Consider the following 14,771-nt stretch of genomic DNA (forward strand, 5'->3'; position numbering starts at 1 on the left):
ACGACCTCAAATACAGAAACATGCAGTATCGTAAAAACATCACATTATCCTTCCCAAGTGACTCTCATTTTTGTTTTTGTGTTGAACAGTTTGTCCCCAATTGACTTATAAAACAAGATACCATTATCGAATTCTAAATAAATTATTCAAATTTGAACATTTGCCCTTAAAGTGCTACATTAAACAATATGGCTGATCGAATCCAATCGTGACCTTCAAATCAAAGTTGAGTAGAATCATGGATTCGGAAAATCCAGAGACCCCTGGTCCCATGCTCAGGGATTAAGATGAAAATCATGGTTCGGGAAGTTAATCTTTGAATGTTTAATATAATGAAAACTGGACTTTAAGGGCAGCTCTAATAGGTGGGCCTGTCCTTGACTTCAATGTGCCTGCAGAGGTGATATAACACCTCTGTTGTCACAGTATGCCAACGTGGAACTGTAGTGGTTATTTCAGTACATCTTGAGCAGTCAAAACGCCAGAAGTCATTTACTGCCGTGGTGTATCAGCTTCCAATTGGACTGTGTGTGAATTGAAAGGTGGCATGGTGTCAAAACACACTTCAGATAAACAGTGAAGGCTGCAGCTCGTGTAAATCCTTAGACACAGGATGCAGCTAACAAAAGACCAATTATTCTAGCCTTGCTTCTTGACTTGCTCCAGAAAAATAAAGAGACTAAAATGGCTTTATGAAAAGCAAATAGTGGACGTAAACAGGAAGTACTCTGGCTGGAAAAGGGTCACAGAAGAGAGTTCAAACTGTGACCATGAGTCAAGAAACCCTGTTGGCTGAGGGCTTTTATCCAGTGTGAGCCAGTTTGTGCAGCAGTTGCTGTAATGTTGCCTTATTCTTCCGACTCTTTAGTATTTCTAAACACGCAGACAACATGGGAGTTGCACCACTCACATGTCTTGATGTAAAACTTCATCAGTCACTCGCACTGCCATACACGCTCCAGTCAACTGTTGGAAAGCAAAGCGGAGAAAAGTCGGGACTCTGCTCTGGAGTCCCAGAGCTGTCCAAGGATTTGCTTTGTTGGCTGCTTTGTTGGCAAATCTTCTTCCTGAAATTCCCCCAGGAAGGGCGGTCTACGATGCACCGCTAATACTAATATAAGGATAAAAACAAGGGGGAAGTGTTGTGTCTGGTGGTTTATGAGAATGAGATACACTGCCATTCACAGTCTAAGGCCTCTCTGTGCGTCAATGGGAATAGGTCACGAGACTGCCCTTGACCTTCATTGCTTTATTAATATTCAGCTGTTTTAATAACTTGACTGTTACGTTCAGCCAACAGTAAACACACACACACACACACACACACGGAAAACACCCCCACGACCTAACTTAACTTGTCTGAGACTCCATTAAACCGACTGATTGAAGAATTAATGAAGCAGCTACTCCTTTAAATTTGGTTCCTCCGTCACTGTGTGTGTGTTTGTGTGTGTGTGTGTGCGTGTGTGTGTGTGTGTGTGCGTGCGTGCATGTGTGATTCACCAGCACCCACCAATTTAAAATGGAACACAAAATCGATGACAGACTTCGACTGAGGGTTAGCCGCTGTCGTCCCCATCACACATGAGCTTAAAAGGCCTGCTTTAGCCCTTTAAAGGAGTAATTATTACTGCGGCAAGAGGGTTACTACATTAGGTCTACTGATGTATGCGAGTCTGGACAAGATGAAAGCCAGTTATAAATAACTGTCAGAATGAATCATGTTTATAGCCTCTGTAAAATTATAGATTTTGTCAGAACAGGCAATTTTGCATTTGTAATTTTTTGACACCGACAATGTTGACATTTTCCTTCTTACGCAGGTGAACAGTGGTACTATTTGGACAGATATCATTAGTTACTTTCACCATATCAGAATCAAGTCTGTTAAAAACTTTAATTCATGAATATACTCTTTATGGTATGCAGTTTTTTTTTTTGTTTTTTTTTTAGCAATAGCCATTAAATGGATTTACATTCTGTAATTACCTCTTTTTACAGTGTACAAGTTTCACTGTGAGGGCCACTCCAACGCATATTCAAATGACCCACCTATGCACAAGGGACGCAGGAAATGATATATACAACGCAGTGCTATCGTTCATCTCGTTAAAATTGGTCTCACAGTTTTCTGCTCGGTATCTTAACACAGCATCAGAGCTGTGTAAAAACTGGGGTTGGTAAGATTGTGGACCCTAGCTTTGAGTAACCAAACTGAAACTGGTAAGACATTTCCTGCATGTGTACCTACTGCATTCTTGTGCCCCTGTGTCAATACCAAGTGGAATACTTTAAATAATTTAGCTGATCTGTTGCCTACATGGTGCATATTCCTAAATGTGCATTAAATTTGGGAACACAGCGGGCTCATGCTCATTGGGACCCTTGTTTTGCCCGGGTTAGTTCAGCCCTGCAAGTTCACACTAAAAATGAACAGATGAAACATAAGGTGGCTCATGATGTGAAGCAGGCCCATGAAGCTCAGTGGAGTGGTTAGAGTTTAACATACAAAAAACCCCACAAAAATGCATCCAGGCAACAAGACTTGGTCATTTTGAGCATTTTTGAAAGTGAATTACTTTTTAAAAATGCAGCAGTGCAACAGTCAGGAGCAACTACCGTCATCTGTTAGATGACAGGCTGCATAGCTCCATTACCTTCTCAGTAAGACAAACTACATTACCGTGCCCTGCTCTTACCTGGAAAATGTCTCATTTTCAAGCAAGATGGAAAAAGGTCGATTACTGCTGCACCTCTTTATAACAGCATTGCGATATCGTTTGGCTGCACTGTAATCAGACACACCAGTTGCTCCTCTGTTGCATTTCTGACACAGTAGTTGCTCAGGGACTGTTTGCAGTATAATTAAAACACACCTGAGGTCACCAGCACTAACCATAGGTGTCGCTGGATCAGCCAGGGTTATAAAAGGTAAGCCAGTTAGGATCGTTAAATAGTCAGCTGATTGACTGAATCTCTGTCTTCTAATAATCAGCTTAAACCTTGGGCAGCGAGGGAAGCCTCGGGACATTAACTAAGTTTAAAAGATATCCCAAAATTAACATTAAAATTATGACTGAAATACACCATACCCCACTGATTTCCCATATTTTTGTTAACCAAATTTTCAATTCATTTTAGACCCCAGGGTTCTCTGTTCCACTATTCTACAAAACAACAATGATGATTACTCGGGGACCCGATAACCTCCACATAAACACACACCACACGCACACAGCAGGGTCTAAGGAAGAAAATAAGGTTGCTCTTTCATCTGTGGTCAGTTTTCTATCTGATCAGCTGTAGTCTCCAAGGAAACAAGGCCCTGTGTGATCCACGTGACTGAGAAGTGGCACAAGTTTGTGTTCTGCTACTCATTTCCTCTGAGCTGCTGTGGGGATGAATGATGAGTAGCCCTTCTTATGTATGTGTGTGTGTGTGTGTGTGTGTGTGTGTGTGTGTGTGTGTGTGTGTGTGTGTGTGTGTGTGTGTGGAGGGAAAAGGGAAGTTCAATGTCAGGATACAGAAGGGAATCCCTGGAAATCCTGTGGAAATGGGGATGCCCCTGAGGCAAGGGAGACACATGGCGCTATCAGGGCCACTGGCTGGAGACCAGTGAGAGAATAAGCACAGATGGATAATCCTGAGCAAACAGCCATGCGGGCATTCAAACCTTGACACACAAAAACCATAAAAACAGAGCTGTCACAGTGTGCATGAAGAGTTAAGCAAGCACCCAAATTGCTATCTCCAGGAAACACCATGATGAAAAAGAAAATGTAAAGCGGAAGTTTGACTTGTATTTGTGAGAGCTGGCGTGCGTATGCGCCTCCTTATCTCCCAGCAGAGGGCCGAGAGCAGCAGGCCAGGGAGTACAGGTGCAGCCAGAAGCGTCAATATTTACCCGCGACGGCCTGCCTCGCTCCGCTTCTGTCCGGGTTGGTTCCCTGTAAGAGGGAACTCCCTGCTGCTACGCATTAATCACACAGATACTCCACGTCATCTCGGTGGGCAAGGTGAGGGAAGAGCGCTCATATGGCAGGAGCACGACGAGTGTCTGCTGTGCGACCTCTGAAGCCAACCAGTTATTCTGGAAACATACTGTATACTTTATTTGTCTCGAGTATGAATTGCACAAGATGCTCATTTTTACATATTGAACCTTTAACTTCTGCGATAAACATCACCATTATCCTGCAGTTATCATTTGTCGTCACACTGGACACTGTTCAGCAGAATCACACTGTAGGATCACTTTAATGTGTGCTAAGGTTTCAACTGATCGACATGTGTCTCAGGCTGTCACACTCAGCCTGCTACTGAGCCTTCATAACCTCAATCAAGGCAACACATCTCTGCCCAGCTGTGCTTTTCATCCAGCTTCAGAGGTAATATCGGCTCCAGACTGGAGATCGTTATGGGTCCTGTGGAACTGAGACCAGGTCTGGAAAAGGAAATTATGCTCAGTCTAATTGGTTTGTCTCGGGCCTCTTTTTATTGTTGTGGGTCTCAGGTTTGCGTGTTAATATGCCTAATACCTGTGTGGATCCAAACTGATACGAGTCTTCACAGCCTGAGCTCTGATCACGTGGTTTGTTATAATCATCATGGGGGAGAAGAATTTAGGAAAGTAGTATGCGAATAATAAGTGACAATTCGTCTTGGACTTTAATTCAAAGATGATAAATAGTTAGAGAAGGATCTGTTACTTCAAAAGTTGGAAACAGAACGCTTACATTGATAGTGCAGGGGGTGAAAAAAGGACTTTCAACCATTTTTATTATTTAGACTTATCAAATAAACAAATCATTCTTTGGAATTAGTATTCCATGAACTCACATTCATTTCTTGAACATTATAATTGCACTGCTGTTCTTTATCGACCAAGGCTGCTGGTTAACTGATAGCACATCAAGCTGCTGCCAGTGTTGCTGTGTTTTTCTCCTTATTAGGGGCTGTTCAGTTCAACTGCAAAATTGGATCAGGTCTCATCATTCTTAGGTGTATTTCGAATCAGGTCTCTCTTTTAAGGAAAATTAATATATGCACATCGGGGAAGGTTTTTCTGCTGGTCAGTTTCTGATGTTGTTTCAGAGATTTTAGACCCATAAAGGCTTTTTACTATAGACTTCAAAATGTGTATAGTAACTATAGACTTTTTCTTTTTGCAAACAAGTCAAATTCTAGAACCTTTTATGTCTATTTTTTGTCGGAAATCACTGAATGAGCTGCCAACACTGTCTAGTGATACCAGTCTTGTCTGGATATAACTTCTGCGCCGCCCTTCTTATACTGCCAAGTACATCTTCCTAGGTCATTAGATGAGGTAAGAGGTGAGGTGGAGAATGTCAGGACAAGAGGCATTAGCTAAGACTATGTGTGTATGTGTGTATGTGTGTGTGTGTGTGAGCGCGCTCTGCCTGTGTAGATCTGGAATAGCCCTTAACAGGAGCCAAGACAAACAGCAGTCCTGGCATTTGCTTGGTGCTTATGTGTTGTTTGCTAGCAGCGCGCGCACACACACACACACACACATACACACAGAGACACGCATATACACACACACACACACACACACAAATAGACAAAGGCATGGGTGAGGCCATGTGCTGCAGAACAACCCGTGAATAGTTATGGATAAGATCTTTTGGTGTTGGCCGTCTAATGTGGTCATAAATAGTCCATTTACACATTGAAACCTAAAAGACAGTTCAGGATATGGATCACTGTATTGTGTTTATTCAGGCAATGTGACATTTTGGGAACCTTTGCTGTGCATGTGAGAGCTACTCTAGTGATATTCTCTAACACGCTGGGTGTTGCTGGGTCATGCCAGCCTGTGCTATTCCACCAGCAGCTATCTCAAACCTGCCAAACGGAGGTAAACATTACAAAACCGCAAGGATTTTCCATTCCTCTTAAAGCCCTACTTGCACTGAAGAAAAAAAGAGAGAATTCATTTAGTAGAATTCGCCGCCATAACACCTTTACAAAGGAAACTCCCAAAGGCTTTTTATGAAACGTCCACCAAACAACAGGACGTGGACATTAAATACTTAGGATTCGTTTTATGCTCTGAATCAATTCAGCTGTGTTAAAAGATGCAGTTATGTGTTGGTCCACGTGCTAAACTGTATGACCAGCAGTTAAGAGCATTTTATAGTTTCCTTAATGACACTTACTCTGCAGACAGACATCTGGTTGGTGGTGAGGGTGCCTGTCTTGTCGGAGCAGATAACAGATGTACAGCCCAAGGTCTCCACTGAGGGCAGGCTGCGAATGATGGCATTCTTCTTGGCCATGCGACGCGTGCCGAGGGCCAGGCAGGTGGTGATGACAGCAGGCAGGCCTTCAGGGATGGCGGCCACAGCCAGGGCCACAGCAATCTTAAAGTAATAGATGGCCCCTCTGATCCAAGAGCCGCCGTGGACGGGGTCTCCAAAGTGGCCGATGTTGATGACCCACACAGCCACGCAGATCAGGGAGATGACCTTGGAGAGCTGCTGGCCGAACTCATCCAGCTTCTGCTGCAGCGGCGTCTTCTCCTGTTCTGTGGATGCCATCTGATTTCGGATCTTACCGATCTCTGTGGTAACGCCGGTAGCGATGACAACACCTATGGCACGACCTGCAGCGATGTTTGTGCCCTGAGGGAAGAAGAGAGACAGCAATGAGTGTGGGGAAATGAAGCAACAAAAAAAAAATCCAATCAAATTCAATGTTTGAGAAAGCTGATAATTTAATCTCCAGATCAGTTAACAGATTTCGGTGAACATGGGAAAAGAGAATTTCCATCGAAGCGTGCAGTGAATCATAAACAGTGATAACCTCTCTGAGAACTGCAGTAAATACGTTCAACTATGTGACTAAAAGTCAGGGCTGTAAAGTTTTATCTATAAAAGGCATCATCACTTCCTGATATGAAGGCAGAAGATAAATATGACTCAGAGGGCTGCGGGGTGTTGTTGCTTACAGAAAACAGCATGTTCTTTTTGTCTTGGTTGACAGCTCTGGGGTCAGGGACGGGGTCAGTGTGCTTGATGATGGACACAGACTCCCCTAAAGAAAAGATTGTAAGAGAAAATTGCAGAGAATTAGATCTTTAAGTGCGACAGGTGACTATTGGATCAACCATCACATATTTCAACAGTGACGGAGCAGGACAAAGTAACACTTAAAGCCTCAAAGGGCAGAGAAACTGCTATGACAGATAATATCACAGAGGCTAAAATGGTAGAATTGTAGGTCTTCTAAGTTCATGCAATAAAAGGTGCAAGGGTGCAGAGCCTTGAGGCAGGATTGTTTGGCGTTCGATGGGGAAAGATAAGTACCTGTGAGAATGGACTGGTCCACTCGCAGGGTGGTGGACTTGATAGAGGTCACTCTGATGTCAGCAGGTACCTTGTCACCAACTGAAAAAACAAAACAAACAAACCTCAACAAGGTGGAATCACCAAAATAGTGTAAAGGGTCTACAGTCATACTAGCAGATCTGTGAGGCTAAGGCACCGTGGTTCTTTGAGCTAAATGCTAACATCAGTGCCGCATGCTACCATGCTGGTGGTTAGCTGGTATCGTGTGAACCAAGGTCACAAATTTAGATTAGCTCGTTAGCATGATGACCGTGATAATTAGCACAAAGCAGAAAGTATTTTCCATTTGTATGTAATGTAATTGTATTTAAAATTAAATTACAAATGATAATATCAGTGAAAAGTTGAACAAACTTAATGAATTTAGGAATTTCTTCAGCTGGCATGGACTCCACAAGTTTGGAACATATTTTCAGAATATCTTAGTATTTGGTATTCCTTGTGCGTTTAATGCCAATATGTACTTAAGCTGGCACGGACTCGCCAGGTTTGTGCAGACCTGATGACTCGTGTTATCCCAGCATGATTTGACAGGGCTCCCTAAAGCTTCCTGTGATGTCATAGGATGCTTGACTTCCTCAGCCCTGAAATGACCCCATAAATGTTCAGTTGGGTTGAGGTTAGGTGACTGTGGAGGAACATCCATGACAGTTGGGACTCTATGGTCTTCAAGTAGTTTATGTGAAGCTTTGAGGTGTGTTTGGGGTCCACCATAATCCACCAAAACGTTATGCAGATATTATTTTTTGTAATGAAAGAAAATAGCTTTACACACAAACAAGTGCAAAATAGCGGTTTGACCCGTCTCAGACTGTTTGACTCTCCTGCATCTGTAGCCAATTTCAAAGCAATCCATCCAACAGTTGTTGAGACATCATACTCAGAGTAAAAGTCGCTTGCAAAGCCTTCTGGGAGTCAAATGTCTGTACGAAATCTAGTGTCTATCCATTACATAGATGTCAAGCTATTGAATTTAATAAGCTGGTGGCACTAAGGGAACTGTCATGAGATCACAACCTTGGATATCTGTTTAGTTTTGGACAGGCTGAGCAACTGACAGCCAAACACTGTAATCTCTAGAGCCACGCTACTGACATTGTGAAAAACGATAAGAATTCCATCCTCTAGGACCTAACAGCAGTATGAAGAAAACAAGGATACTTTTAACAAGTCTCCCCTCAGAAAGGTTAGGCTTGTGTTTAAACCTTCGGGAGGGTCCAGTTGTGCTCAGAGGTGTAGCTGCAGGTGAACACTCAGTTAACATCTCATTGAATGTCTGTGTTCAAACAATAAATCCTTGAGCAAAGAAGCATTGGCCGGTTTAGCCCGAGCTCAGGCTGCGGCCGCAGGTAAACAACGGCTCAATGTAACCTTGATGGAGTAAAGTTGCAGTTTTAAAATGATTGATTAGCCCCCCTTCCCTTTTGCTCTCTCCTCCTCTCCAATACACCACTTCCTTACAATATGTCAGACATAAACTACAGATGAAGCGTGCATTAAGTCGACACAATGCGTTTCATCTTATCCACCACAGTGCTTATTAAGCCTGCATATTAAAATCGTATCTCATGGCCAGAGCACTGAAGATTCTAGTGCCCCAAAACAAAATGGTTATTGCTTCCCCTTTGTCAGAGTTTGAAAATGAACATTTAATGGAAATATTTTCATAATAGCAGGACAGAGCTAGCTCGTGAAAAATGGACTGTTTGATGTGATCAAAGACGATGATCTCAGAACAGGAGGGGGAAATTGCTCCAAGCGCTCCAGACAGATGTAATATTCTTTTTCTCTAGTTTATTTCCAGCATGACAGAGAAGGGGAAAAAAAAAAAAAAAAGAGAACAGATCATTACTTTTTGTAATGAGCGCCTCATTAATGCCAATTCCCAGTCATCAGCCATCGGTTCTTCTCAATGGTAAATCGCAACAAAAACAAGGCCTCTCAGACATGAATGAGGTTGGACGTCTTTCTTAACAGGCAGTTTGTCTACTGTGGCGCACTTCACAGTGAAAACTTTTCAAAGTGGTTTTCATGCTGATGAGTTGAGTGTTCAGTTTCTTGATCTCCCTCCATTTCTCTCGGAGTTCCATCATCTTCTCTTGACATTTGGTCAATGTTCAGAGACTGGAGGGGGAGTGTATCTCTTTCCAGATTGGGGGGGGGGGAGAGAGAGAGAGAGAGAGCGAGAGAGAGAGAGAGAGCGAGAGAGATGCTGCACTGTGTGTAGCTGAATAGCCAGTGCTTCCTTGTCCATATTTCTATGTCTGACGCCCATGGGTTGTGAGAGAACAGGAGTGGGAGAGGTGGAGGGGGAGAGAAGTGTGTGATGTGTATGTGTGGGAGACGGCTGGGGGCTACAGGTTCACCGCAGCAGGACTGGCCGAGGGCAGGAAAGAGAGACTTTTCAAACGCCTACCCACAGACTCCTGCTCCCCTATCGAACCTCCACTTTCTGCCACGGCCTCCCACAGACACTCTCCATCTGCTAGAAGAGAAATTTAAATGCTGTACAGCCATGGCGAGTTCAGATATTCAGGCTTTTGAAAATCAGAAAGATCAGAAATTTGTCTGACTGTTATTCTCAGTGCATTCACGAACAAACTGGATATTTGATCAGAATAAATGAGAAAGAGCTGGTTTGGGCAGTCAAGAGTTCTCCTTCCATTTGGTAAAGCTGGACTCCCAACAAAACCTAAATGTGTTGCATAACATACTGGCAAAGAGGTCTTAATTCACATGCAGGATAACTGTGACTTGTTAGTGGGAATGGCACGGGGCAGGTTTCCATCACTTCAGGTCCTGTGGAAACCCTCTAGGAGTCCCTGAAAACCTGACCGCCACAGTCACTTCATTTAAAAACCCAGGAAAGTTCCAGTTGAGGCGCAAATCACAACTATGTCGTAACCGTGGCTGGCATCACTGGCAATGTACCTACAAGAAGGCAGGCGGGCAGCGGTGGTGGAAACTCAAGTAAATATATTTATGTTCTGTTCTCTCCTCAAAGGACACTTCTGGCCATACAGTTTATTTTACCCCCTAGAATCAAGCTCCCATGGAACAACCACCGGCTAATCTGAAGTACAGTAAAGCCTGGGAAATCATCAGAGGAAGGAAACATATTTGCTTGTTTTCTTTGTCACCATACCCCCCCATTTTAGTCAGAGGGGTGTGTGCTTGAGGATCCCTGACACACATATTCTAAGGGAGAAGTGTGTGTGATGCAGCACCTACCTCAGCTGTTTACCCTTGTTTAAAACTGCTTAGCAACAAGATTGTGTCAGACGAAACGAAGCGCTCAATACATGTATATACTGTGTTTATTTTACAAAAATGCAGCAGGGTGCATAACACCACTGCTCTGAAAGTAAACTTTGACAGTTAATGCACTCTGTACCTCAAACAAGCTTAAATTCAAGCTTCAACTTTTTGCTGGGCTTAAACAGAGAGTTTGACACGTATGTCTAGATCCAGCCATCTCTGCTGGCTGCAAAGCAAATATCCTCACCTTCTGTGCCATATATACTCATTTTTTAACATGCTTCATAACTATGGTTATGAAGCATGTTAAAAATTGAGTGCACACAACCAAAACGGGGCAGACATACATCTCTATCATCAGAAACCTTATATAAATGTAACACTGTAATGCTGTTAACGATAACAATGGGCTCTTTACAAGAAAATCTGCTCCCTGTTTTGGTCTACTGATTATGTGAACCTTATTTTCCCACAGCTGCTGCTTAAGATTAAAATAATTTTTCTGATGAAAGACTTGTTTGCATTTCCTGTGACTAGCCTGCTTCACAATAAAAGTAATCTGTAAATGACTCAAGCACCACTGTCATTCTTCAAAATACAGTCTACAGACAGCTGACAGCTGATCAGTTTAAAATATGTCAGGGAGCTGTTCGATGAAGAGTTCACCTCTCGCTGAAGTGACCCACGCCTTTTCCATCATTAATGTTACCAGGGTCCCTATTAGCACCGGGTTTAAGTCACAAATATTGCCAAATAGGTGCTTAGTTTGTAGCTTTGACAACAAATCCTCCGCCATCATCTTTTGTCTAGCTATAACCATCCTTATCCTGTCGCACTGCAAGTGAAATGTGAATCCTTGCTACTCTGAGCTGCAACTTTACTGCTGACCCCACTGCTGGCATATGATCAAACACTGTGCAACACCGACCATGAAATCCAATTTCCATTCACTGTCTGTGGCCAGTTTTTTAAAGAAACTCTAAAAAACATAAAAAAAACAACAATAAATATAAAAAGTATTCAGTGTTGCTGCATGCCCCCTATTTGGCAACAATGGGACAACAACCATGGATCCATCAGCAGCTGCTGGCTGGCTGTGTAATAATATCACATCCCTTATTCAAACAGCAGATGGTTCATTTCAAGTCATATCTGCCTCTGCCCCGCACTGTCATCAGGTGTCGTTAAAACCCCCGGCCCTTGTGAACTTGAGCAACACAGAGACGAGCCGAACTGAGCACAGATCGTTGTCATGGTGACACTGTTGGTGTTGACAGTGATGGCCATGGTAGCGAGGGTAGGTGGCAGGTTGAAAAAGAGAGTCGTTTTGGTTCTCGCTACCTGTGTGGGCTTGCCTGCGCCCGTCTGTGTGCGCAAGCATGTGTGATCGAGGACACCGGCTGTAACAAGCCCAAATTCCAAGGAAGTGGTACCTGTCACACACACACACACAAACTCTTACACACACACACACACACACACAGACACACACACACACACACACACACACACACACACACAACTGTATGTACAGACGGTGTATTCAATATTTTTCCACTCAAGTGATGTAAAGTCGGCTCGCTGTAAAACTTTTGAAGGGGGCCGATCTGAGACGCACTCGTTGAGCCTTCCTTGGATGGATAATTTCATTTCCATTTTTTGAAACCTTGCTGAAACAGCGCCAGGGCTTCACTGTAACCAACGCAGCATGCATCTCTCCTTGCGTCTCTTTGCTGTGATTATGAATGTACAGTGTGATCTCTCACACATCCCGAGTTCTCCCTCCTCTCACACACACATCACTCCGAGTCGCCTGAGACGAATCACTAGCCAAAGCCGAAGATTACACCCTTGAAACCGGTCACGTTGAAGGTGAAGCGATCTCCTCGGTGTTGCATGTTTGTCCTCACACACTAACTCTGGCATACACAGATGTTCTAGAACCAGAGTGACAACAAGACTATTTTTAGATGAGGCTGCCCACACATGGGCGAGTTTACAGCGGGGGAATTGTGTGTATGTGCATGTAACGTGGGGGAGTGTGAGTGAGGAGCTGACAAACATCCAGCAGCGTCCAGGTGGCGAGACTGAGAGCATGGAAAGCAAAGGGAAACGGGGGGAAAGCTGTGGAAAATTAAACTGGGCCTTAAATACAAGGGGTGACCACAGCCACTTACACAGAACCTCACACACACACACAAACAGACACAACTGGGTAGCAGCCCTGGCACCTGCACATCCAGAGAAAAAACTCTTATGCAATCTAGGTTGAGATATTCCAATAGTGTTTCCAGACTCATGAATGGGTGGCAAAAGGCTGTGTGAGAGTGTGTTTCTGTGCATGTTGAGAGCACAAAACAGGCAGCGAGGTGACAGCAGCGAGAGGCCTCTGGAAGTCGACAAAGCATAAATTAGCCTCGGTGAGCGGCAGTAAGAGTCTGGCTGGGTGCAGCCGCGGCTTACCTGCCACCTCCACTATGTCTCCTGGGACGATGTCTCTGGCTTTGATCCTCTGGACAGCCTTGCGATTCATACGGTACACCTTCCCCATCTCTGGTTCGTACTCCTTCAGAGCCTCAATGGCGTTCTCAGCATTGCGCTCCTGTTTTAGTGAGACGTGGAAAAGTCAACAGCAATTTGTAAATTGTAAATTGTAAAAATTTGTAAAAATTAACGTTTTACAATAAATTAAGTTCATCTCTTTTGAACAAACATCAACAGCGTTTTGAGTAATTCACTTGGTACACGGTGTCATAACAGAGGATTACAACATGCCCTTTTTCCCCAAAGCCTTGATGGTCGCATTGACACATGCATAAAAAATTCCTTCTTCCTCTTCAACTCAAATGAACCAAGTGGTCCTCTTGCATGAGCTCCCTGCTTTGTTGGCAAGACTCAAACTCTCCAGTGTTGACAGCCTCATCCTATCCAAAACGTGCTGTTTGGACATACAGATGTTAGCACATGTTGACGAACAAAATGCTAAAGGGGAAACCATGTTATCCTGTAACAGCTGGAGGACAGGATTCAAATGTTTTTTACTGTCTTCTCAGGCATCATTAGCCCAATTTATCATGCGATCACCTCGTGGAGAGAAAATATTAATCATGTGTAGCTACATCCACTTTACACAGAGTCACGGAAGGAAGAGTGTATCTCACCTGCCAGACCCCGATCACAGCATTGGCGATGAGGATGAGAAGAATAACAACAGGCTCAACAAAGGCGGTGGTTGTTTCCTCTCCCTCCTCAAACAGAGCCAACACCTACATGAACACACAGGACACGTTACCTTAGCAGACATTTTATACTGCAACTCCCGAAGTCCCACTGTAGCTTAATTATATACGTTTTCAGGAACAGTTGCTCATGTTTGGGAGGAAAAATATTGTTGCAGGAAACTGTAGAGAAGGAAAACCAACTTCAATGATACCTGGACAGAGGAGCTGTTGTTGTCTGATGTACCCCCAGTATTTCAATCATTTACACATTACTTTTTTCCACTACATTTTTTAATCATTTATCCATTCTCTCACTATTAGCTAATTATTTTGTCCATTGAATTACTTTTAGCTAATAATTATTTGAACCACTTGTGCGTAAAGCTACTTGTTGCTACTTCACTTCCTTACTAAATTTAGCTGAAGTTATTACTTCAACCATTAATCTATTAGTTTAGGCTACTTTTAGCAAATTACTTGAATCTTTATCCATTGGATTAATAATTTGCTTAGGCTACTATTAGCTAGCTGTAATTATTTCACCCATTCATCCACTACTTTTAGCTGTCCATTTCAACTTGTTATATACTACTTTAAGCTAGTCATTTCAACCATTTATCCATAACATTTGGCAACTTCCTTTTAGCTTAGCCTTTCAACAGAGTATCCATTAGCTTACTGTTAGCTGGTTATCTTAACTGTTAGTATACTAACAATTAGCTAACAATTATTTCAACTCATTATTCACTGCTTTAAGCTTCAACCATTAATACATCAACTCTGGCTACTTTTAGCTTATTACTTTAACCATTTATAAATTAGCTTAGCCTACTTTTAGCTTGCAATACATATTTCAACCATTCATCTACTACCTTTAGCGAGCTATCAATTTCAACTTGTTATCTTTTTATTATCTTAT

The 14,771-nt window shown here is 43.0% G+C and overlaps 1 protein-coding gene across 2 annotated transcripts in view; it reads right to left on the bottom strand.

Annotated features, from left to right (window-relative positions):
- atp2a3 (ATPase sarcoplasmic/endoplasmic reticulum Ca2+ transporting 3) overlaps window positions 1–14,771 on the bottom strand; it is a 47,332-nt gene that overhangs the window by 12,088 nt on the left and 20,473 nt on the right. For both annotated transcript variants that reach the window (XM_030437360.1, XM_030437361.1), the window contains exons 4-8: window positions 13,793–13,897; window positions 13,095–13,233; window positions 7,332–7,412; window positions 6,974–7,059; window positions 6,183–6,647 (exon numbers count right to left, since the gene is read on the bottom strand). In XM_030437360.1, the coding sequence (XP_030293220.1) occupies window positions 6,183–6,647; window positions 6,974–7,059; window positions 7,332–7,412; window positions 13,095–13,233; window positions 13,793–13,897 (876 nt within the window). The remainder of the gene's footprint in view (window positions 1–6,182; window positions 6,648–6,973; window positions 7,060–7,331; window positions 7,413–13,094; window positions 13,234–13,792; window positions 13,898–14,771) is intronic.

Source organism: Sparus aurata, chromosome 13, assembly GCF_900880675.1.
Source record: "Sparus aurata chromosome 13, fSpaAur1.1, whole genome shotgun sequence".
In the NCBI taxonomy this organism is placed as follows: Eukaryota; Metazoa; Chordata; class Actinopteri; order Spariformes; family Sparidae; genus Sparus; species Sparus aurata.